Source organism: Leucoraja erinacea, chromosome 2 (genome assembly GCF_028641065.1).
Source record: "Leucoraja erinacea ecotype New England chromosome 2, Leri_hhj_1, whole genome shotgun sequence".
In the NCBI taxonomy this organism is placed as follows: domain Eukaryota; kingdom Metazoa; phylum Chordata; class Chondrichthyes; order Rajiformes; family Rajidae; genus Leucoraja; species Leucoraja erinaceus.
Window position 1 is genome coordinate 79,806,057 of NC_073378.1, and position 26,308 is coordinate 79,832,364.

Consider the following 26,308-nt stretch of genomic DNA (forward strand, 5'->3'; position numbering starts at 1 on the left):
TTCAACAAAATATCAATTACTCTTCCAACTTGTCAGCTTGTGAACACTAAGGGTATTTTTCAAGGAAAGGAACGACTTATTGGAAAATAAAGCATGTTATTAATTTGTGAATTCTCTAACAGCAGTTTCAGATGTGATGAGGCAAGACTGGCTATTAATTTCTTTCATGGTCTTGCCTTTGTACACTTCAGCACAGATACTGTTATCTCAATAAGATATGAGGAAACAAAAATAAACCTGCCTGCATGGTTTATTAGTAGACCAGCCATTGAATTTCATGAAAAGTTGCATTTTTGTTGTCACTCATATTGCTGTAATTCGTAAGGATGTCAGGGGCTATGGGGTGAAGGCTGGAGAATGCGGTTGAAAGGGAAAGATAGATCAGCCATGATTGAATGGCGGGGGAGACTTGATGGGCGACTGGCCTAATTCTCCTCCTAGAACTTATGAACTAGCTTTCAAGTCCAATTCCGAGTTTAGTTAAGAGATACAGTGCGGAAACAGGCCCTTCGTCCCACCGAGTCTGAACCCACCAGCACCCCCCCACACATTAACACTACTCTACACACACTTTGGATAATGTTTACATTTATACCAAGCCAATTAACCTATAAACCTGTGTGGGAGGAAACCGAAGATCTCGGAGAAAACCCACACAAGTCATGGGGAGAACGTACAAACTCCGTACAGACAGCACCCGGGACTGGGTCTCTGGCGCTGTAAAGCAGTAGCTCTACCACTACGCCACTGAGCCGCGGGCCTAGGTGTTGTATTTATTAAGTGAAAGTTGCTTTCTTTTCACCAATTTACTACAATAAGATTTCTTAATGGCAGCCTTGCTGGGATTAAAGATTCTCCATCAATTAATGCAATGATGTGGCAGTAAATTACACATGCTGAGGTTTACCAGCTTGCTACCATTGTCTTTATATTGTTAACACCTACGTTTCTCTGACTTTGAAGGCATATTTTTCTTTCTGTAGCAATGTTTCTGTTTAATTTTGTTTAATCAGACAGTGAGGATTACATGTGAAGCAAAGATTAAGACCTATGTTTCGTATATCTATGCTAGCCTTAGATAGCTATTTAGTTTTTTTGTCTTAAACCAATTTGCCACTGCCTGTCGGTCAATGAAGGAGACACAGATATTGGTGACAATGTCTAGAGGTTCCTAAATACCCTAATTTGTCTGTTCATAGTATATCTGAAGATGTGGCAACATTGCTGAGCTCAATGCTTTCTGCGGTAGGGATCTGTGGAATTCTCTGCAGCTGAAATCAGTTGAAGCCAAATTATAAAATTATATTTTTACCACAAACCTCTGGCTTTTTACTGAGCTCCATCTGATATATTTCCACATAGGGGTGTTCTCAAGTCTGAATTAGATGATGGAAGTGATGCAGTGTTCTAAATTGAATAGTGCAAAGTGATTCAAATCCTGCAAGATAATCCCACGACTACACATTTTATTTAAGGAAGTATCTAATTGCTAGTCTCAAATGTCTGTATCCCCATTAGCATACGGCGATGGAAATTAAATTTAGTTCAGGATGGATGGGTGTAACAAAAAATATGATCTAATGCAATAATATTTGGAGCACCTTAACTCCATCCAGCACTATAGATTATTATTGAGATAATATTGTACATGATTAAAAGCCTGCCAGCAATGTGAGGTCTGCCGAGGGTAATGGATATAAAATATGGAAACAAATGGTAATTTGCCAAGAGCTGTCATAATGAGGCATTCTTAGTAGCACATATTGTGATAAAGAACATACACATTAGAAATGGTTTAATAGACATCCAAGACTATTTTGTCATCTTGTGTGGTAATTTTGCACCAGCAGCCTCCGTTCAAGTATTGTTTGTTCTAAAATGGAAATATCTTGTGTTATTGTAAATCCTTAAATCTTTAGATGTTTATTGTGATTCGGGAGAATATAAAATGGCAAATTACTTATATCCACATATAAACTCCCATGTTTGAAATGTTACAGTAAAAACCGAAAGGATGAATTCCAGTAGTTCTGTCCATCTAATATAGCATTGGCAGAGGAGCACAGAAAGGAGAGAGCAATTTTCAAATTGATTTTATATATTTCCATGGCATAAATCTTTAAAAGATTATAGTTAAGTAAATTTCAAGGAGCAACTGAAAGGTTAGATGCTAATGCTGTTTATGGGGAAATGCTGTGTCATACAAGGGAAAGAGTTGATCGTTTTAACCACATTATTGCATAATATATATTAAGAAATTCACCTGTGAACAATTCTGAAAGATAGTCATGTAACATTTGGAATGACACATGGTAAATTCAGCCACCTTGTTAAAGCTGAAGACTCTTGTGATGGAGTGTTTAACCATGCCTATAAATCGGTGGACAACTGGTCCATATTAAATGATGCAGATTGAGATCCCATTGCACCTCCTGAAAAATACATGCTTGGGGATTACTGTCTGGTTGTATCAATTACTGAGCAGCCTGGCAAGTGATACTTGAAGAAACCAAACCAAGGATCCGCCTTGAAAAGGGCTATAAAACTATTCCCAAGAATGAATTGGAATTTCCCTTACAAGCCCTCAAAAGTAATGGGATCGCTGCCTGTTATCAACTTGATCTTCTCAATACCGGTGGCTATTTACTGGTGGCTAAATAATTAGCTAAGCTTATTACCTAACTTTATCCTTTGTCTCATCCCCACAGTCCTATGCCCTTGCACCAACAAAGGCCCACAGCCAAGCCAACAAATGGCTCTCTGCTCAAAACACAAAGTGCTGGAGTAACTCAGTAGGTCAGGCAGCATCCGTGAAGGGAATGGATAGGCAACATTCTGGGTCACTACCTGAGATGCCGCCTATCCATTCCCTTCAAGGATGTTGCCTGCTCTTTTGTTCTAGACTTTTGTTCAAGATTCCAGCATCTGCAATTCCTTCTGTCTCCATTAGATCACTCTCTCACCATCCAGGCTGCACTTGAATGTTGAGGTACTTCATCAAAATTAACAAGCGTTTTGCTGCTTTTTTATGTTAAAATTAATACAAAAGGAATAAGCTGTTATACAGATATCAATGGACCACAATGCCAAGTAGAAATTGTCTCTACTTTTTCCACAGTTAATATCAAGCACTCCTGTAGATGTGATTTTTATTTTGACTTTCTTCCCTAAGCATTCATGCAACCTTTGCAAGAGAGAGAGGTGTTGTCATAGAGTCAACTTCCCCACACCAGCCAATATGTCCCAGCTACACTAGTCCCACCTGCCCACATTTGGTCCCTATCCCTCCAAACCTGTCGTATCCATGTACCTGTTTAATTGTTTCTTAAATGTTGGGATAGTTCCTGTCTTAACTACCCCCTCTGGCATCACGTTCCATACACCCACCACCCTTTGTGTGAAAAGAAACCCTCAGATTCCTATTAAATCTTTTCCTCATCACCTTAAAGCTATGCCCTCTGGTCTTCGATTTGCCTACTCTGGGCAAGATACTCTCTGCATCCTCTTGATCTATTCCTCTCATGATTTTAGCCACCTCTATAAGATCACCCCTCATCCTCCTGCTCTCCAAGGTATAGTCCCAGCCTAATCAACCTCTCCCTATAGTTCAGACCCTCTAGTCCTGGCAACATCCTCGTAAATCTTCTTTGTACCCTTTCCAGCTTGACAACATAAATGCCTACTATCAATTTCATTGAGTTTTATAATACATGAAGATAATTTACCTTTATTCAGCCTTAGATAATTGCTCAGTCTTTTTTTCCTGGTAAAATGCCCAGAAACGTTCTTCAATATTGATGATTAAAAATACCAATTGTTTTTGGTGAAAATAAAATGATGGCATTTTTCATTAACCATCAATGTTAAAAGTAAAAACTCTGTGTAGTTGCAATAAGATCTGCCTTGTCTTCACATACCATTGTCTAAAAATTAGCATAAAGCTTGGACCTTGCTGGCAAAGCATAATTTCTCTACAAAGTGGAAAGGTGATCTACCTGTCCCTGCCCTACCTGCTTAGTTGGGAATTGGCTGTATGTAGATGCTACTAAAGGTGAAATTTTAGCCCTTGCTGTGGGACTTCCCTTGAGCTCATTACCTTTTACCTTCCTAGTCACAAACGCAACTTCACTAGCTATTCCTCCCAACCAACACCAACACCACACCACAAATAGACTCTGAATTTTAATTATAACTCTTTATCACTGATCATGAACCTTCCTACAAAGCCTCAAAGCAAGTCTTCATCACTTGATACAAGACCCTAACCAACACAACAATGTCCTCCTATCCTATAGAACTATGCTCCCCTCCAATCAACATGCACATGTCCCTCGAACCAACACAAAACGTGACTAACTCCACATTACACATTTCAAGTGGAAAACATTCCAGCCCTTTCTTGTAATCCAATTTCAACAAACCAGCCAGCATTACGATATTTTCCATGGCCACTCAGTGTAGATGCAGTTGACCTTCCTTTCACTCTTACAGTGCATGATGAAAATACCATTTCCACATATAGGCACATTTAATTAAGCCGTGACATTATGCACTCAATTTTCTATGATTATTGCCTTATACCATGCATATCTATATTACTAAAAGTCTGTTCTTGACCGGTTTTGGCCATCTGTGCTGCGATTTCTGAGAGAACGCCACCACCTACGGCTGTCATTTTTGGCCACCTCGCTCAGAGCCCCCGTCCGCCGCATGTGTGCCGAGGATTTTTCCCGTCGATTAAAAATGACAAGAGATATTAATGTTTTTACAAAATTCCCCATTCTCTCTGCTGCCCCTGCTGGCGGCAGGGGGGAGGGACTATAAAACCAGGAAGTAGTGTGCCACACAGTCTCTTCAAGATGGAGGAAGGCAGAGGGTCACGTTTCTCTGAGCTGTGAATAACACTGAACACATGTCTACTCAAATGTTGTGTCTATTGGTTCTAAAGCTTGCAAAAAAATGTCTATTGGTTCTAAAGCTTGCAAAAAAATGTCTATTGGTTCTAAAGCTTACAAAAAAAGTCTATTGGTTCTAAAGCTTGCAAAAAAATGTCTATTGGTTCTAAAATGGTTCATACTAGCGCTCCAGAAAGCCCCTCCCCCCCCCCTCTCCCTCCCTCCCCTGTTTGGCTTGGCTTGGGTGTGTCTTGAAATTGAAAGGCACTACTTACTGCAAATGGTGGCATGAAGTTGAAAGGAACTGCTACTCAAATGGTGGCTTGGGTGTGACTTGAAGTTGAAAGACACCACTTACTGCAAATGGTGGCATGAAGTTGAAAGGCACTACTTACTGCAAATGGTGGTGGGGGGGAGGGGTTATAAAACCCGGAAATGTGGATGTGGCTCAGTCTCTGGAAGATGGAGGACGGAGAGGTCACGACTCGCTGTCTTTAGTGGCTTTGCACCGTACTTCAAATGGTATGAAACTGCACTTGAATTTGGTGGCCTTGCACCCTGCTAGAAGTGGTAAGAAACTGCACTTGAATTTGGTGGCCTTATACCCTGCTTGAAATAGTATTTCAAGGATTAGCCGTGAGTCAACTACCAGCCCACCAGCCGTGAGTGAGCTGCCAGCACAACAGGCTTGATTGAGACGCCAGCCCAAGAATCCATTTGGCGCACAATGTGCATACTAGCCCTCTGGAAACCAGTCCCTTCAGCCCACAACACCCATACTAGTGTTTAAGAGGGAACTGCAGCTTGAGAGATCGAAGGTTACACAAAAAAGCTGGAGAAACTCAGCGGGTGCAGCAGCATCTATGGAGCGAAGGAAATAGGCAACGTTTCGGGCCGAAACCCTTCTTCAGACTGATCGGGGGCGGGGGGTGGGTGGGGACAAGAAAGGGAAAAGGAGGAGGAGCCCGAAGGCTGGGGGATGGGAGGAGACAGCAGGGGGGCTGAGGAAGGGGAGGAGACAGCAAGGACCTTCAAGACTGATCGGGGGCGGGGGTGGGTGGGGACAAGAAAGGGAAAAGGAGGAGGAGCCCGAAGTGCTGGGGGATGGGAGGAGACAGCCCTGAGGAAGTCCCCTAATAGTCCTTGCTGTCTCCTCCCACCCCCAGTTCCTCCTCCTCCTTTTCCCCTTTCTTGTCCCCCAGGCCTGAGTTTCCCACCCCCGCCCCCGAAGTCACCCCGAAACGTATTTCCTATAGTGTACTGCACCCGTGATTTCCCAGCTTTTTTTTGTGTAACCACCCACACTAGTGTACCCCCCCCCCCCCCCCCCCCCCCCCCCCCCCCCCCCCCCCCCCCCCACCCTGGCCACCAACATTAGAATTGGTGGAGAGGTGGAATATTGCATTGGATGACCAGCCCTCCTGTGTGATGCTGGGACCCAACGGGTCCCACTAAGTCTAGTACTAATTGGAATCTAGGAGAAGAGCGACATGTTTAGACATGCTCTCTGGATCTATCTGCTGATTACTCTGTGATAAGTGCAGTTAACACGGGGCTCATTTCTCTTTAATGTCTTAATATGCCAAAGTTTATTTTTAGCCCAAATTTTCCATTGATTTTCGGTACTGAAAACACCAGGTTCATCCAATTATCGCCATATGTTAAACATCAAACAATGCCGCAAGGTGCAAAGACAGAAACAAATTGCTTGGAGAATCGTGAACCACCTTCAGCTGTAAATAGCTCCAGGAACAAAGGCAAATTTTCATTCAGAATTGTTTTGAAGTTCATTTTGTCTTTTCTTTTCCTTTTGAAGTTCTTCGTTTAATTTGGATACTTACTTTGGAATATTTGGGATTTTTTTCCTTAAGTGAAAGGAAATGGAGAAACAGAGAAAGAACGGCATTCAATCTGGAAGCAAATGCATTAATGGCACTGAAGTGGTGTCCTCAACACTGGCGCTCTGTGAGGATGCGTTCTCAGTCCCCTTCTTTACTCCTTGTACGCCCACGACTGTTCAGCCATGTACAAATCTAATTCAATTTTCAAATTTGCAAATTACACCACCATTATGGGCTAGATATCAAAAAATGATGAAACAGAGTAGAGGAAAGAGATTGAGAACCTCTTGACCTAATGTCGAGACAGTAATGTCAATGTCAGTAATTCCAGGGAGATAGTCAACTTCAGAAAGCGAAGTGGTACATATACTCCAGTTTACATTGACGGCGCAATGTAGAGAAAGCTTCAAATTCCTAGGAGCCAATATCACCAACAACCAGTCCTGGACCACCCATATTGAAGCAATGCCAATAGAACAGACCAACAACTGCTTCTTTAGAGAGCTTCTGAAACTTCTAGAAAACGTCTACAGATGCGCCATAGAAAGCATCACAGCATGTTTGGGAGCAGCTCCATCCAAGATTGCAAAAGATTGCAGAGAATTGTGGACACAGCCCAGGCCATCATACAAACCAACCTCCCTTCTATTGACTCCATTTACACTTCTCGCTGCCTCCACAAGGCCACAAGCATAAGCAAGGACGGGTCTCTCCCCAGTCACTCCCTCTTCTCACCTCTCCCATCTGGCAAAAGATATAGAAATGTGAAAACACAGACCTCCAGATTCGGGGACAGTTTCTTCCCAACTATTATCAGGCAACAATCAACAACTAGAGAGCAGCCCTGAGTTACTATCTACCCTCGGACTTTCTTTAATTGGATTTTATGGGACTTTATTATGCACTAAATGTTATTGCCTTTATCGTGTCTCAGTAGACTGTGGATGGATGGCTCGATTTTAATCATTTATTGTCTTTCCACTGACTGGTCAGCAAGCAACAAAACAACTTTTCACTGTACTCTAGTGCATGTGAAAATAAATTAAACTTCAAACTTCAAAACCAATCTCATCAGGTAGACCTGGTGTTCTCTGCAGACACTTAACCAGCAGCAGGCTGTACGGCCACAGATGATCATTCATCTGCATGTTTGTGCACTTGTAACTGGAGGCTTCAATGTTCCATGGGACAGGCACAGGCATTCCTGGAACAGTATGGATGATCTTTGGGATCTGGGATGTTTTTGAAGAGAAAGCTTCTCTGCAGTGCTACAATGGGTACAGTTTATCCACTATCACCTTCCCTACTTATAACCACACATCTTCAGGGTGCATTTACTGCATGCTGAATGGATTTGGGGGTAGTAGCTTCCACTCACTGGAGCAAAGATGATTTATAAAACAGTGGACATGCAGGAATAGTACACAATATTTGCAATCTGTATCCAGTCTACTGGGATCAATGTCAATGGCACCATGTTGGACTCCTGCTGCCCTAATTCCTTCACGGCTTTAGCCTTCTCATTGGCAGAATGCACATAGATTAGCACTTCCAATAATATCTACGAAGCAGCCATTCTTATAGATTAGCTTTTTTTTCAATAGTTGGCCCTTATTTTCAATTGCCAGTCAAAAAGATTTAGCAGGAGAGCCACTCAGTGGTCAGACAGATGAATTGCACTGGCAATGTTGAAGAGCATATTGCACTTTTGCAGGTCTTGTCATTTACCTGCTCAGTAGTTACTGCATGATACTTGCCTGCCTTTTTAGATGAATACTTCGTCTTCCAATGCAGAATTATGTTGGCTACTCCGCAAAACATGATTAGAGTGGAACAAACAAAACAAAAGCTGTGGTAACTCAGCAGGACAGGCAGCATCTCTGGAGAGAATGAATGGGTGACACTTTGTGTCGAGACCCTTCTTCAGACTCGACCCTTCTTCAGACTCATTCCTTCTCTTCAGAGATGCTGCCTGTCCTGCTGAGTTACTCCAGCATTTTGTATCTATCTTCAGTGTAAATCAGCATGTGCAGTTCCTTCCTAAACAAAAGCTGTACCTGGGCACATGTATAATTGACATAATTAAAACATTTCAATAGGTAAAAGAAAATGCACCATTCCTGATTACCAATCACTAAGTTTGTTATTAAAACAGTTGTCACTGCTCTTGATTTTCCCTTGTACCCAGATTCTATTTTGGATTGAATCACGTTACTTATCCAGGACTTCTATTTCTAACCATTTTCAATCTAGTTAAACACAGTAATATCCACACCTTCCAATGTATCATTTATGTCTCATTCGGTAGTTCATCAACTGAATACATTATTCTCCATGTGTATGTTACTCATTAAAGTTCATTAATTCTATATTAGAAATATTTGTTTACGCCACCTTCATGTGATGTGGAGCAAAAGCACTGGTCAGAAAGAGATAGTAATTCAATCAGGAGTTCTTTATCATTCAAAATCCTATCGAGCAGGATATCACCAATCACAACATTGTAAAATTGCCTTTCACACCTCACATAAATCATCACCTAGAGAGAGTAAAATGAGTGTGAACTATCATCATTATTACTGTTAATTAACTTTACCATTATCTATTATTACAAACTCTCCTGTTTATTTAGTAACCTCATCAATTACGGTATAGCAAATTAAATGTTCAAGTCCATCCACAGATTGGAACAAGTCAGTGAGTGAATAGCTACTGTCAACAGAGAATGGATAAATGCTTTTATGGGGGAAATTGCAAGGTGGGTAAGAGAAAGTAAGAATGACTGGAGCTGCATCAGGCTTCAGTCAATTCACAGTTGAGTCAAGAGGCTGGGGGGGGGGGGGGGGATTGTGGAAGTAGCCAATGTTTGACAACACTGATCAGAAAAGCAACAGCAGTGAGCAGAAATGTGAAGAAAGCAAATCTTTTTCTGATTCTACAGAAGAGTTTAGTATTTGCTTCAAATGTTACCCTGAACTCTATCTTATAGCATATGACAAATGAACTAACTCTGTGTTGTGCATTAGGGATTTGAATTATGAGTTATTTAATTGAAGTTAAAGGAAAAGTTCAACCGAATTTTACTTAAGAACATTTTCTTTTCATTCTTAATGGTTCCATCTAGTAACCAAATAATCTGTATGGAATATAAATGAAAAATGCTGGAAATACTCGGTAGGTCAGACAGCATAAATGGAGAGAGAAGCATTGTTAATATTCCAGGTCAAAGATCTTTCATCAGAATTAATTGTTTCTTGTTTATGATACTTCATTAGAATCATTCAACCAGAAACATTAACCATTCCTTGCTTCATTGAAGTTGTCTGTCTTGTTTCCAGCTTCTGCAATATTTTCACATTTTAATTTCTATAGAATGGTTTACAGTTCCAAAAATGGACTGATTGTGTTTAAATGCACCATGTGGAATATTGTAGGTAACAATTTTGTTGTGCTTGTTGCATTCCAACCCGTTTGTTGGTCGGTGACGCCCCCGCATTTGGAGTATTGTATTCAGTTTTGCTCACTCTACTACAGGAAGCGTCATAACGCTGGAAAGAGTGCAGATAAGATTTATGAGGATGGTCACTTGAGAGCCTGGGCTACAGGGAGAGGTTGTGCACGTTGGGACTTTATTCCTTGGAGCACAGGAGGCTGAGAAAATATCTTATAAAGGTGCATAAAATTATGAGGGGTAAATACACAAATTATTTTACCCCGAATGGAGAATCAAGAACTAGAGGACATAGGTTTAAGGTGAAAGGACAAAGTTTTAAAAAGAACCTGAGGGGCAACATTTTCACTCGGCTTCAGTCAATATGCCCTGGTGGGTATATGGAAAGAGCTGCCAGGGGAGATAGTTTGGACAGATACTGTAAAAGCATTGAGAAGACATTTGGACAGAACAGTTTAGAGGGATATGGGACAAATGTGGGCAAATGGGACAAGCTTAGGTGGGGCATCTGGATTGTCGTGGATGAGTTGGGCAGAAAGGCTTGTTTCCAGTCTGTATGACTCTATGTGGACAGTTTTCCACCTGCTACTCTCAGGCAGGCTGAAAATATTTATAAATGGAAAAAAGAAAATCATAATACTGCATTGTAGTTCATCCATGAAGATAATGTTACAGCAACGCAATCATTTTTTAATGTATTAGTAGATAAGGTAATAATATTTTTCCAAATATTATTTTTCCAGATGCTACTACAAGGCAAAAATCCAGGGATTGGATGGGAATTTGCCTTGCCAAAGTCAGGGATCGAGAATAAAGCAGCTGCAAAACACAATTACACATGGGCCATTGTTCGTTCTGAATGCTCTGTGTCGTGTGGAGGAGGTAACATTTCCTTATTTAATTGCGTGACATATGAATTTCCAAAATCTTGAGTGAATCTTTCCTATCATTAGTTAGTGGAAGATATGTCTTGTGAACCTTCCTGTCGATAGGAGCCTTTATTATTCCATTACTTTTAGAATGTTGGTTCTGTGGCTCCACAGACGCAAAGGAAAAAGGCTGAATAAACAGGGTGGGATTTTTGTGTTGCGAGTAGGTAGTCCTAAGAACAATGGACACATGTTTCGGCTTATTTAACAATATCCTTCAAATTTCCCTTCGTTGCTTTGGGTGTTTCATCTCCCGCTTCCTTTCCTGGGAAACAAGCATGTTTTTTCTTTATTTCACCGCTTTGAGGAGGGAGGGCATGCTGATGGGGTGAGATCAGATGAAGTAGAATGAAAGGCGGAGTGGAGTAGAGCATAAACACAGGACCGACCATATGGGCCGAACAGTCTGCTTCTGCGCTGCAGTACCTCTGTTGGTCTGTATTGCAGGTGTTTTGTTTTAACTCATTTGTCAATGTGCCTGGGGCTGTTTAAACTACAAAGGCTGCCTTCTGCTTATTAGTCTTGAGGATGCACCATCTATGTACTTAGCTTATTTTAAATTTAGTATTTTCCAGCTTCCCTTATCTTTACGATGCAACTTCAAATTTGCAAGTTATAGGAGGACTCAATGCTTATAACAACACATAAATCTAGAGATAGATCTCCTTGTGCTGATTTCTTCAGTGATTAGAAATGTAGCAAACTAGTGGTGTAAACTAAGATTGTCATCATTGCTGGGTCACTAGATCCATATATTTGATTAGGTATTTTCTGAGACATCTGATGTGATTCCTATATAATACATGCATCAAATCACATCAATCCTTGATGGGTGCATCTTTTCAAAATTACCAGGGAAATGCGGGAAATTATGTACCAGGAACAACCTTTGTTGGGCACTTATTGAACAGTTAAGTCTTCACAGTGCAGCACTGGCCTGCAGTCCCATCGTTAACTTGCACTAATATAGCCTTTACACATCGCACAATTTGATCAAGGCCCACATTCCTAAGACCCCATCTCTAAATTGCCAGACTCTGCTCCTTTTCCGTTGCAACTACCAACTTGACACCTCTCCCTTCCTTCACTCATACTCTCATTAAAGACAGCAGAATTTTTAAGCCATATTTTATTGTTAATTTCTGCAGTCCGTGTCCTATTTTCATTCAATTCCCTCGGCTCATAAAACATACACAGGGAACTTTTGACAAAGTTAGGTCTTGTGCAGTCTGCAATTATTCACATTTAATTAATAATTCAAGTAAGAATTGGGGAATTAATCCCAATGGTTTCTGAGACCCTTTGAGTAATTTGAATTGAGTAATTGGCTAGGTTTCAGCCACAGAGGACAATGTGAACAAATAAAGCTCATCTTTGCTGTTGCTTATCTACAAAAAACATTTCAAATAATTCTTAATTGCGTGATTATGGCTTTGATGTGTCAGTGTTGAAGATTATTAGTATCTTTAGGTGAAATACTTGAAATCAGCATTAAATATTCTCTAAACATTTCATATTTTAATCTTCTATCTATATATATTACTAAAACTCTCATATTGTTAGTTTCAATTTATCTATCTATCTATCCATCTATCTATCTATCTATCTATGCGTGTGCGTGTATCCATGTGATCTCGGAACTGCACCAAAATGGTACATCACAGTGCTCGGAAATTTGTACCACCGTAATCACCATTGTCCTGTGGTCATTTGTGTCAAGTTTCGTTCACATTGATGTTATATTTCACACGTTATTGACATTTAAATGTTTACCAAATCCCACCTTGAGAAGGATTTCTTCAAATCTGCACAGGCAGTTAGGCGGTTACCAGCAAAGACGTCACAATGCACCTAGCGTCTACAATGTTGCTATCTCAAAACACTGAGTCCTTGACAGCAGATGTCCTTCAGGGAAAGAATCTTCCAGCCGATCCCAGCACAGCAAAGTTTAATGATTCAATTTGGATAACAAAGGGGTAGAATCTGCCAGCCTAACCCATCACAGCAAAGTTCAATGATTAGATTTGGATAACAAAAGATGGCCTTGTCGGTGGCACCTACATCACATTAAATGTTTAAAAAAAAATGTTTAAAATGAGGGAGGGTGAGAAAATGAGCCGACCTGCACAGTTGGCGGCTATGGGTGAGTTGTGGAATATGGCATTGGGGGCATGGGTTCTGTTGTGCAGGGATTTATTTCCAAGTGAAACAAAAATTAGCATGGCAAATGTTAGATGGTGGGCAAACTTTGAAATGTACCTGTGATGGCTTTAATCAATTTTAGCTGGACCATTTCACATTTTATATATTTTATGATTTAAAACAGCTGTTGACATATCTGGGCTCATAGAGAAATATAGTTTAGAGTGGGCTGTTCTGCAGACATTTATTATTGTGGAGGAAGGAAAGGCTTATGTTTTAATGTTATATTTTCTAAGAATGGCAAAATGGACAATGCTTAACTCAATAAACGAGATTGTAAAACATTACTCCTGGCATGTCAGATCAGGACACTAATTTCCTTTAAACTATAAAGAATTTTTATTTTGATGGGTAACTGCACAAGTTGATGTAAAATAACCACAGTGCTCGGTATAAAATTCCGTCTCCACCTATCGCAATAAGCCAATAAAATTATTACTCACTATCCCTTATTTCCTGTTGCGGTGAAATCCAAGGCTCCTACAACATATCATGCAAACCTTCCTGAGACAACACCCAGAATAATTAGGCAGGAGAAGCATTGCTTAGGCTTAACAGAACACACTTCACACCATGCCTCACAAAATAATTGCTGCATAAGAAATTTCAGGCATAATCATTCATTCCTTTTATTTTGGTTTGAAATTGAATGGGTCTTACAATTGTGAGTAGTAGTCAATTGATTTGAATGAGAACAACCAAAGGTTTGGTGGTTAAAGTTTAAAATGGAGTTATAGTTTTTGATTTTTTAAATTTAAAATAGATTCTAGTTGAAAATAAAGTTCATCTGTTATCTTGAAATCACCATCTCTTATCTGTCACTGATATTTTATTGGTTAGAGCTTTACACGTGTACATTTATATTAGTCTTAAAATAATTAATACTAGTCAGACATTGCAACTCAAGAACCAAACCTCAGCCATGGTCAAGGACAAAAAAAATCAAGGGGAGGCACTAAAAACGTATGAAGGGGAAATACAGGAAAATTAACAAAAAGTAGAAATGAAAGAGATAGAAAACAGTGACAAATAAATTTAAAAATTGAACCAATAACACATCCTTGTTTTGGAGCAAAGATGTATTCATCTTACTATAAATTCACTTCATTTTTCAGTTCGTGAAATGAGACTTTTTTTGTCGACAATATAAAATCTAAATTCAGATTCCTAGAAACATAGAAAAATAGGTGCAGGAGTAGGCCATTCGGCCCTCCGAGCCAGCACTGCCATTCAATATGATCATTGCTGATCATCTAAAATCAGTACCCCGTTCCTGCTTTTTTCCCCATATCCCTTGATTCCTTTAGCCCTAAGACCTAAATCTAACTCGCTCTTGAAACCATCCAGTGAATTGGCCTCCATTGCATTCTGTGGCAGAGAATTCCACAGATTCACAACTCTCGAGGTGCAGAAGTTTTTCCTCATCTCAGTCCTAAATGGCCTACCACTCATTCTTAAACTGTAAACCTGGTTCTGGACTCCCCCAACATTGGGAAATTTTTACCTGCATCTAGCCTGACCAATCCTTTAAAATTTTATGTTTCTATAAGATATCCTCTCATCCTTCTAAATTCCAGTGAATACAAGCCCAGTCGACCCCTTCTTTAATCATATGTCAGTCCTGCTATCCTGCGAATTAACCTGGTGAACCTACGCTGCACTCCCTCAATAGCAATAATGTCCTTCCTCAAATTAGGACAAAATAGCACACAATACTCTAGGTGCGATCTCACCAGGGCCCTGTGTAACTGTAGTAGGACCTCTTTGCTCCTAAACCCAATTCCTCTCGCAATGAAGGCCAACATCCGTTTCCTTGGAAGGCCAATCCTCCGTTTCCTTGAGGAGCTTAATCACTTCTATGGCCGCTTCGACAGGGACAATCTAGAGAGAGCCATCAAGGCTGTGCTACCTGCCGATCACCAACCCCTCACACTCACCCCCTACGACGTGTACGTGGCACTGAGTAGGACTAATGCACGTAAGGCTGCTGGCCCTGACGGCATCCCTGGGCGCGTGCTCAGGGCCTGTGCTGCGCAGCTTACAGACGTCTGGACTGACATCTTCAACCTGTCACTTGCCCAAGCAGTTGTCCCCACTTGCCTTAAAGCCACCTCCATCGTGCCAGTGCCAAAACACTCCACTGCGGCAAGCCTCAACGACTTCCGCCCAGTTGCACTTACCCCCATCATCACCAAGTGCTTCGAGAGGCTGGTCCTGGCACACCCCAACAGCTGCCTACCCCCCACACTGGATCCTTATCAGTTTGCCTACCGCAAGAACAGGAGTACGGAGGATGCCATCTCAACGGCACTTCACTCCGCCCTCTCCCACCTCGACAACAGAGACACTTATGTAAGAATGCTGTTCATCGATTACAGCTCAGCATTCAACACCATTATTCCATCAAAACTGATCACCAAACTCGTTAACCTGGGCATCGACCCCTCCCTCAGCAACTGGATACTGGACTTTCTAACCAACAGACCCCAGTCTGTGAGGTTAGACAAGCACACCTCTTCAACCCTCACCCTGAACACCGGCGTTCCACAGGGCTGTGTGCTGAGCCCCCTCCTCTACTCCCTCTTCACCTATGACTGCACACCTGTACATGGTACTAACACCATCATCAAGTATGCAGATGATACAACGGTGATTGGCCTCATCAGCAACAACGATGAGCTGGCCTACAGGGAGGAGGTCCAGCACTTAGCAGCATGGTGCGCTGACAACAACCTGGCCCTTAACTCCAAGAAGACCAAGGAGCTCATTGTAGACTTCAGGAAGTCCAGAGGCGGCACGCATACCCCCATCCACATTAACGGGACGGAGGTGAAACGTGTTTCTAGCTTCAGGTTCCTGGGAGTCAACATCTCCGATGACCTCTCTTGGACCCACAATACCTCTACTCTGATCAAGAAGGCTCATCAGCGTCTCTTCCTGAGGAGACTGAAGAAGGTCCATCCATCTGTCTCCTCAATCCTGGTGAACTTCTAACCGCTGCACCATCGAGAGCATCCTTACCAACTGCATCACAGTATGGTATGGCAACTGCTCTGTCTCCGACCGGAAGGCATTGCAGAGGGTGGTGAAAATTGCCCAACGCATCACCGGTTCCACGCTCCCCTCCATTAGTCTGTCCAAAGCAAGCGCTGTCTGCGGAGGGCGCTCAGCATCGCCAAGGACTGCTCTCACCCCAACCATGGACTGTTTACCCTCCTACCATCCGGGTACAGCGCTACAGGTCTCTCCCGTTGCCGAACCAGCAGGTCGAGGAACAGCTTCTTCCTTTCCGGCGGCTGTCACTCTACTCAACAACGTACCTCGGTGACTGCCACTACACCACCCCACCCCCCCCCCCCCCCCCCCCCCCCCCCCCCCCCCCCCCCCCCCCCCCCCCCCCCCCCCCGACACTTATTATTTTTTTTTAATTCAAATCGTTTGCTATGTCGCTCTTCAAGGGAGATGCTAAATGCATTTCGTTGTCTCTGTACTGTACACTGACAATGACAATTAAATTGAATCTGAATCTGAATCTGAACATGCCATTAGGTTTCTTCACTGCCTGCTGTACCTGCATGCTTACTTTCAGTAACTGATGCACAAACACACCCAGGTCTCATTGCACCTCCCCATATCCTAATCTGAGACCATTCAGATAATAATCTTCCTACCTGTTCTTGCCAATCAAAATGGATAACCTCACATTTATCCACATTATATTGCATCTGCCATGCATCTGCCCACTCACCCAACCTGTCCAAGTCACCCTGCAGCCTCATAGCATCCTCATCCCAGTTCACACTGCCAACCAGCTTTGTGTCACCCACAAACTTGGAGATGTCGCATTTAATTCCCTCATCGGAATCGTTAATATATATTGTAAATAACTGGGGTTCCAGCACCAAGCCTTGCGGCACCCCACTAGTCACTAGTGCCATTCTGAAAGGGACCCGTTAATTCCTACTCTTTGCTTCCTGTCTCTCAACCAGTTCTCTATCCATGTCAATACCCTATCCCCAGTTTTGCACACTAATCTCTTGTGTGGGACATTGTCAAAGGCTTTTTTGAATGTCCAGATACACCACATCCACTGGCTCTCCCTTATCCATTATACTTGCTACATCCTCAAAAAATTCTAGAAGATTAGTCAAGCATGATTTCCCCTTCATAAATCCATGCGGACTTCGACCGATCCTGTCACTGCTTTCCAAATGCGCTGCTGTAACATCTTTAACAATCGACTCAAGCATCTTCCCCACTAACGATGTAAGGCTAACTGGTTTATAATTCCCCGGTTTCTCTCTCCCTCCTTTCCTAAAAAGTGGTGCTACATTGGCTACTCTCCAGTTCACAGGAATTGATCCAGAGCCGAGAGAACATTGGAAAATGATCTTCAATGCATCCAGGATTTCTGGGGCCACCTCTTTGAGCACTCTGGAGATTGTTTGTGTCTTCCAAGTTTAACTGTTCTGCTATTTCTTTGTCTCCCATTATAAATTCACCTGTCTCTGATTGTAAGGGACCTGCATTTGTCTTCACTAATCTTTTCCTTTTTACATATCTAAATAAGCTTTTAGAGTCAGTTTTGTCCTCCTCTGTTGAGTTCTAAATTTCTCCCAGTCCTCCGGTTTGCTGCTTCCTCTGACCAATTTATATGCCTTTTCCTTGGATTTCCATCGTTAGCCACGGTTGAGCTGCCTTCCCCCTTTTATTTTTGCGCCAGACAGGGATGAACAATTTTTGGAGTTCATCCTTACGGTCTTTATATCTTTGACATTGCATCTCCACCGTCAATCATTGAAGTATAATTTGCCAGTCTATCCTAGTCAATTCCCATCTCACACCTTCAAAGTCTAATTTCTTTAAGTTCAGGACCCAAGTCTCTGAATTAACCATGTCACTTTCCTTCCTAATGCAGAATTCCACCATATTATGGTAATTGTTGCCAAAAAGGGCTCTGCACAACAAAATCGCTGACTAATCCTTCCTCATTACACAATACCCAGTCAGGGATGGCCTGCCCTGTAGTCGGCTCTTCTACATATTAATTTTAAAAAACATCCTGTATACATTCCAGGAAAACCTCCTCCTCAGCGCTGCTACCAATTTGGTTGGCCCAATCTATATGTAGATTAAAGTCACCCATGATAACTGTTGTACCTTTGCTACGCACATCCCTAATTTCCTACTTTGTGCTATCCTCAACCTTCTGGTCGTCTGTATACAACTCCAACAAGCATTTTCTACCCTTGGCTATTTCACAGTTCTACCCATACTGATTCTACAGCATCCAAGATTAAAGATTCAAGATAGATTTAATTGTCACGTGTGACTGATGGCACAGTGAAATGAATTTCCTTACAGCCATACAATAAAAATCAACAGGACACAACACACTATAGGGTTTGACATAAAATATCCCCACACAGCAGAATCAAAGTTCCCCACTGTGTGGGAAGGCACCAAAGTCAGTCTCTTCCTCCACTATTCCCCGTGGTCAGGGCCTCCCCAAGCTCTCCGCAGTTGCCACCTAATGTCTCTCCTTGTTATTGCATTAATCTCCTCTTTAACAAGCAATGCCACCCCACTTTTTCTTCCTTTCTGTCCATCCTTCCTGAATATCGAATACCCCTGCATGTTTAGCTCCCAGCCTTGGTCATCTGGGAGCCACGTCTCGATGATTCCAACTATATCATATTCCTTAACTATGAACTGCACATTCAATTCATCCACCTTATTATGAATGTAATAGCACGACCTTCACAATGTGCACATGAATGGAATGCACATTGATGGATATTTCTAAGTTTTACTGTCACACTAATTACTTTGGCAATATTCACAATCAGAACCAAGCTGGTATTGTTCTTATGGAATGACTTGCACACATACACCCACAGCAATCTTACAAATAGCCTTGCGCCATTGAGAATGGTCACCCTGATTTTTCCACTTCCATTCATATGCACATTGTGAAGGTCATGCTATTGTGTGGTCAGATCCGTGCTTTTCTTTCCCCATTCTTTGCAACACAAATTCTCGTGAACCAGTAATTGACAGTACTCTGTTTGAAAGGTTTCTCCTTTGTTCACCAAATAATAGCTTTTCCACAAAGTTCAAGTGTAGTATTGTTGCATTTTTACTATGAACAAGGGTCAGCATTGGCTGCTGTGCAGTATAAAAGGATAAAATGGCTTATTAAAATTGCTGATTTAAAAAGACTGAAAAAGCGCATATAATGGTCTGGGAAGCTGACTCATTTTAAAAGGCACACGATTAAGTGTACAGAATATTGAGATTGGCGAATTGTGTGTGAATGGGCACGGTAATTAAAACAGTTAATTACTTCTTCCCAAACGAAGAGCAGCATTGCACATGGAATCTTGTTTGTTTAGTTGAGAATTATAAACCACAGCTTATTTATATGACATGATTTAGGCTTAGGTTTATTATTGTCACGTACAGTAAAAAGCTATGTTTTGCATGCAATCCAAAGAGATCAGATACACCATACATAAACACAATCAAGTTCAATAGATAGATCAAAGTGAAAAATACACTCAAATATAGTTCTCAGCGTTTTATTGTAGCATATCAGTTCCATAGATAAAGTCCAATGTCATTGGAATAGAAGGGAATCGGATAATATTCTTGCTTATAGATGGACTGTTCAGAAGCCTGATAATAGAGGAAAAGCAGCTGTACATGAGTCTGGCGTGCGCTTTCAAGCTTCTGTATCTTCTGCAGGATTGGAGGAGAGAAAAGAAGGAATGACTGGGGTGGGATAAGTCTTTGATTATGCTGGCTGCTCATGATGGATGAGAACAAGAATTGGCAGGTGGGGTAGTGGTTGGTCAGTGAGCTTTGTTGTTTCTTTTTGTTGCAAGAAAATGATGTTCTGGAAAACATACAGTTTCATCCAGCCAAGAGTAAAGATCAGGGACATGGAACCACTTTGGTCTCGCATTCAGAGAAGAGGCACAGAAACATAGACCCAACTGTTCTCTATGTTCCATATTTATATGGCATCTGCTCCATTGGGGAAATGTTATCAATATTTATTACTGGTTTTATATTTACATGTCAGAGAATCCTGCAAAGTTTCTGCAAAGTGTCATGTGACTTTGCCTCTCAGCAAGGGTTAAGGAAAATTCAGAGTTTTCCTTAATTTTGGCATGAATTACTGAAAAGAAAAGCAAAATAGTGAAGTATACATTTACTTTAGGAGTTGAAAGCATTCATTCCAACTGGTATAAAATAAAATGTGATAGAGCTTGACTTTAAATTGTTGCTCCAAAGTGTGTGTGCTCTGTTTGTAAGTGCAGTGTTAATCGTACTACTAGCTTAGGTGACTCTAAAAAGCTTTAACACATACTGGGCCATGTTGAAACCACCCTCTGGCTCTGGTGGTAGACAAAAATGCTGGAGAAACTCAGCAGGTGAGGCAGCCTCTATTATCATATGCTGCCTCACCCACTGAGTTTCTCCAGCATTTTTGTCTACCTTCGATTTTACAGCATCTGCAGTTCCTTCTTAAACATCTGACTCCGAAGGTATTAGATTTGTTTACCATTGTTGTATCTTATATATTTTTTTGGCTCAGACAATCAATGTAAGCAGCAATTGCCAAATGATAATCACCATTACTTCCAGCTCCCATGGGGTTTTTCAAAACCAACTCACAGTTTTCAAAACCAACTCACCCCCTTTCTCACGGTGCGAGTCCACCCACGAGTGATCCCGAGTTAAAAACAAATCAAACTCATGGTAATCACATAGAATTAACGTAGCGGGAAAGTCGGAACTCGGGGACGTAACTTAGAGACTCGTAACGCTAACGGCAGGTACTCGGGAAACTTGTTAACTCGTGAACATTTTTCAACATGTTGAAAGATTTCCACGAGTCAAATTTACTCTTGGATGAAAAATTTGAAACTTTTAAACTCGTTGTAATACCGTAGTAGCCTGTGAGTTTACCATAGTGACTGGTGAGTAACCCGTGGGTTTGGCCTGAGTGCCAGAAGTGAAATGTTGAAGATTAGTCCGATCTTAATGGAAAATTTTACAGTGATCTAACAATTCATTTTCAGTGAGTAATGCCTTTCAATCATGGATGCCAGACCTTGAACAAATGCAGTTCAAATGGACACCCGTTGCCTTAGCACAGCATGGCTTTTAGTGTTACTAACTCCAAGGGAAGGGCACGGATCAGTTTTAGTGATGCAGCTCAATCAAACCAAACATTCAATGCAGGACAATGTTGAGTTGATGCAGCTTCATTGAGTTGTCCTGGTTTTCTTTGGAAAGTGAGTTAAGCCTTTCTCAGATGTAATCTTAATGTGGTTCATCTCAAGTTAAAGAGGCAAATGCAACAAGTTTGAGCAATTTTGGAAGGATTGTTTCTTGAAACAAACTGCTCTAAAAGTTTGAAGGAAGAAATTGCAGATACTGGTTTAAACCAAAGATAGATACAAAATGATGGACAAACTCAGCTGGTCAGGCAGCATCTATGGAGAAACGAAATAGGTGATGTTTCGGGTTGAGATTGTTCTTCAGGCTGGGTCTTAGCTTGAAGAAGGCTCACGTCCCAAAACATCGCCTACTCCTTTTCTCAAGAGATGTTGCCTGGCCCGTGGAGTTACTCGAGCATTTTGTGTCGATCTTTGGTTTAAACTAGCATCTGCAATTCCTTCCTTCCAAACTTCCTTCCTTCAAACGTCACCTATTCCTTTTCTCCAGAAATGTTGCGTGACCCGTTGAATTAACTCGGCAGCTGGACAGAGAAAAAAAGGTGAGTAAAAAAAGGTTTGCCAAGTCTGCCTGTCAGGAATGATCCCCTGATGCTGGAGACACCTGTGGGAATCTCACCTTGGCCTTTGGAATAGAGTGACCAACAATCAATATTTCCAGATTTCCAAGGGCAGGTCACTTCCCTTGTTTATGTGCCTTTCACATTACTGCTTCAGAGGTTTGATGCGTTATGTGGGGAGGGGAGGGGGGATTGAATGCATTCCTGTTTGAATAAGTGTAGGAAGGAACTGCAGATGGTGGTTTACACCGAAGACAGGCACATAAAGCTGGAGTAGCTCAGCGGGTCATGCAGCATCGCTGAAAAAAAGAGTCTCGACCCAAAGCGTCGCCTATTCCTTTTCTCCGGAGATGCCGTCTGACCCGCTGAGTTACTCCAGCTTTTTGTGTCCATCTCTTGTTTGAATAAGATTTTGAATGAGCCAGCCGTCAAACACCCATTTACCTCAAACTCATTTCTGCCCGCGTTCACATCAATTTCCCACCTGAGCCCCATTCGACCACTCACCGACACATCGGGGGAAGGTGACAGTCCTTCAGGTGTTTTTGCCATTCATTTCTCATCGAGTCATGGGTTCATACAACACAGCAGGTGTTGCGGGGAGCATTCATACAACAATGCAGCGTGCGGGGAGCAAAAGGGGGCACTTGGGGGAAACTCCATAAAATAGTACGGGAGGTTAGAATCGAACCCGGGTCCCTGGAGCAGTGACACACGCTGCTCAAGTGAACGTATAATGAAATGAATGAGGACAGACAATAATCAGATTAATTAAACTCATCAAAGGGCGTATATTTAACGTGAGCAGCAGGCGGAATAGAGGACATTGATGATTTTTTTTCTCAACCCAGTAAGTACTGTAGTCGTAATCTGAGAATACGACGGAGGCAGGTTTACAAAGTATATGGGCCAGAACTCGAATAACGGTCAGGAAGGCTATGGTTGGAATGGACATGGTGGGCGGAGGAGCCTGGTTCTGTGTTGGATGAACCCATGACTCGATGAAAAATGAGTGGCAAAAACACCTGAAGGATTGTGAGATAATGATCATGGATGACTTTTAATGGAAAGTCCACACATACACATAGACAGCCAAGAAGAACTTCATATCTACACTCAGATGGACTGGCAGATGGAGGAGATAGGAGTTGGGGAAAGAGAGGAAAACCCCAAGAGAAATACAGTGAAAGAGATATTGGAAAAGACAGATGCTGGAATCCTGAAATGCATGTCAAAACATTTAAAAGGTATAAAAACATAGCAAATAGGTGCAGGAGTAGGCCATTCGGCCCTTCGAACCAGCATTGCCATTCAATATGATCATGGCTGATCATCCAAAATCAGTACCCCATTTCTGCTTTCTCCCCATATCCCTTGATTCCGTAATCCTAAGAAATGTAAACATGGGAGGAATTTTTACCATGTGATGATTTTTCCACACGTCAGTAGTCGTTGTTGGCTCAAGAGTAACTCTGGAGAGGAACTTGGTAACTTGGGAGAGGAACTTGGTACATCGCAGAAATGAGAAGTAAACGGCAAACTTAGACATACACGTGGGAACTCGTTTAAACTCGTGAACATAAACTTGGAATCTCGTAGAAAACCACGAGTTTGATTTTTTCTTTCACTCGGGATCACTCGTGGGTGGACTCGCACCGTGAGACAGGGCTGTTACTGGGTGTACACTCCAGTACACATAATGGGTGATCTATAGGATGTGGTAATGAGACGAACAATAGCATGTACCTTGAATCAACAGACTTACGCACCAAAGGATCAAACTCTGTAAAATCTATCTCATTTTGCCTTTTGTGGTCTCACTCATGAAGACATTTGATTGTGCGTCTATGCTCATGCCATGTTAAGATGGCAGCAATCACCATGATTACTTTTTCCTCTAAAAATAGTTAATATACTTGCAAGTAACAGTGTGAGCCACGGACAGGAAATCAGGGCTGATCAGCAAGAACAGGCCCAGCAATTGAACTACATAAAAGGATCACTTGCAGGTATTTTGGGAAACAATTTGGAGGGCGGAATGATTGGAATCAGATGGGCTGCATTTTGGAGTGTGATGTTGAGAACTTGCCACAAATCTAAAGTGTTGAAACGCATGAAAAGGCTTATATTTCATTTTCAGTTTAGTTTAGAGATACGGTGTGGAAGCAAGCCCCTTGGCCCATGGAGTCCATGCCGACCAGTGATCACCCATCCGCTAGTTCTATCCTACACAATAGGGACAAAATTACAGAAGCCAATTAACCTGCAAACCTGCATATCTCTGGAATGTAGGAGGAAACCCATGCGGTCACAGGGAGAACTACATAGAGACAGCGCCCCAAGTCCGAATCGAACCCGGGTCTCTGACGCTGTAAGGCAATAACTCCACCCCTGCGCTACTGTGCAACCCTACATTACCCTGTTTCCTTCCACATTGCCATGTTGCAGTTATTACCAGATACAGCCCCCATTTCATATATACTGTATGTGTGCTGAGGCCCCAGTGTTATCAAAGCTACTTGTTTTGTGAGTGCCGTTTCAGTGCAACTGGAAAAAAACAGCATGAGTGCAAGTCTCAAAATAAAAGTATAATCAAAATCAGTTGTGCAAAAAATCACTTCAATATGCAACTTCTAACCATTTGAAGCTTTACCTCTATTCATTTCAATGTTTGTATTAAATAGAGTATTCAATGTCAAGTTCCATATATTGACCAGAAAAGAGACAGAATGCATGATGTCCATTTACATTACATTTTAATGGTTCCAATAAACCGTGAAAGTCAGCTTGGGAATTCCATCAAATCTTCCAAACCCCACGTGTAAAACAAAAGCAATGTAAACACTCAACAGGACTAATTTTTCATTCAGTTTGAAGGCTGTTTTAACCAGGATCTATAGGCAAATTTGTAATTGGCCTGAAGTTCCATAACAATATCTGTTTAAAAACATAGAAGCCCAGGAAGACCTTTCCAGACGAGATTTCAGTCAATTTGCCCGATCTATGAACTAAAATATTGCAGCAGCCTTAAATATCCATTGGTTCTCCTCATTATTCTACATATGCACCCCTAGAATTGATTTGATTTAATCCCCCTTGTTTGAATATTGCCTTTTCCTAAATATGTGAATGTAATTTCTAAACTTCTAAATGTTTAAAACTGCAGATACTGGGAATCTGAAATAAAAATAGAAAATGCAGGAAATATTCAGCAGGTCAGACAACACATATGGAAAGAGAAGGGGGTTGATAACCTATCATTAATTCTGATGAATGATTATCGACTAGATATATAATGTTTTTTCACAGATGCTGCCAGAACTGTTGAGAATTTCCAGCAGTGTCTGAATTTAACTAGTTCCATTAAAAAAAATAGATACTCAAGATTTAGTCTAGATTTTTTTCACGATTTAGCATTTTTGTTGTACAATGTATTATTCAGTTTTCCTGCATAAAGTCCTAACTATTTCTTCACGTTGTGTTAACAAAACAAACAATTGTATTTATGGTATTATTTATGGATTACTGTTTTAGATGCAAATTACAATGCAAATTACACATACCATAAGATTTATATTAGACTACATTTTGTGATAAAACAATAATGTTATAGATCATTTTTATCACAAAATTTTAAACAGTGCAAGTAGGAGCAGAGAAAAAAACAATATTGTCTTATTAAGCCTAGTTCAGCATTCAATAATTTATTTACAGCCACTGTCATATTTGTTAAAATGGCAACAACTTAAGAAACTTTGTTACAATCATTCCTTATCGAGCAACCTCAATTGGTGATATTAAGTAATCTTATAACACCTGAATATGTTTCTGCGCGTCTAATCTTACAAAACAGATGACATGGATTATACAGGTATAAAGCACAAAAACAGCCTCTTCAGACCATCTCATCCATGCTAACCAAGATGTTTATCAGAGTTAATCCTATTTGTCTGAGTTTGGTCCACATCTTTCTACATCTTTTCTATAACTTCAGATATCTCCTCAATGTTATTCACCTGTTTATAACCAATTTATAACTATTCTGCTTCTATCTATTAAACAATCTTCTTTCCTTGTTAAGTTTAAGAAAGAACTGCAGATGCTGGAAAAACCGAAGGTAGATAAAAATGCTGGAGAAACTTAGCGGGTGAGGCAGCATCTATGGAGCGAAGGAATAGGTG

The 26,308-nt window shown here is 41.3% G+C and overlaps 1 protein-coding gene across 1 annotated transcript in view; it reads left to right on the plus strand.

Moving 5' to 3' along the window:
• LOC129711468 (A disintegrin and metalloproteinase with thrombospondin motifs 16-like) overlaps positions 1-26,308 on the plus strand; it is a 193,320-nt gene that overhangs the window by 127,815 nt on the left and 39,197 nt on the right. Inside the window, exon 17 of the mRNA XM_055659092.1 lies at positions 10,931-11,069. Coding sequence (XP_055515067.1) covers positions 10,931-11,069 — 139 coding nt within the window. The remainder of the gene's footprint in view (positions 1-10,930; positions 11,070-26,308) is intronic.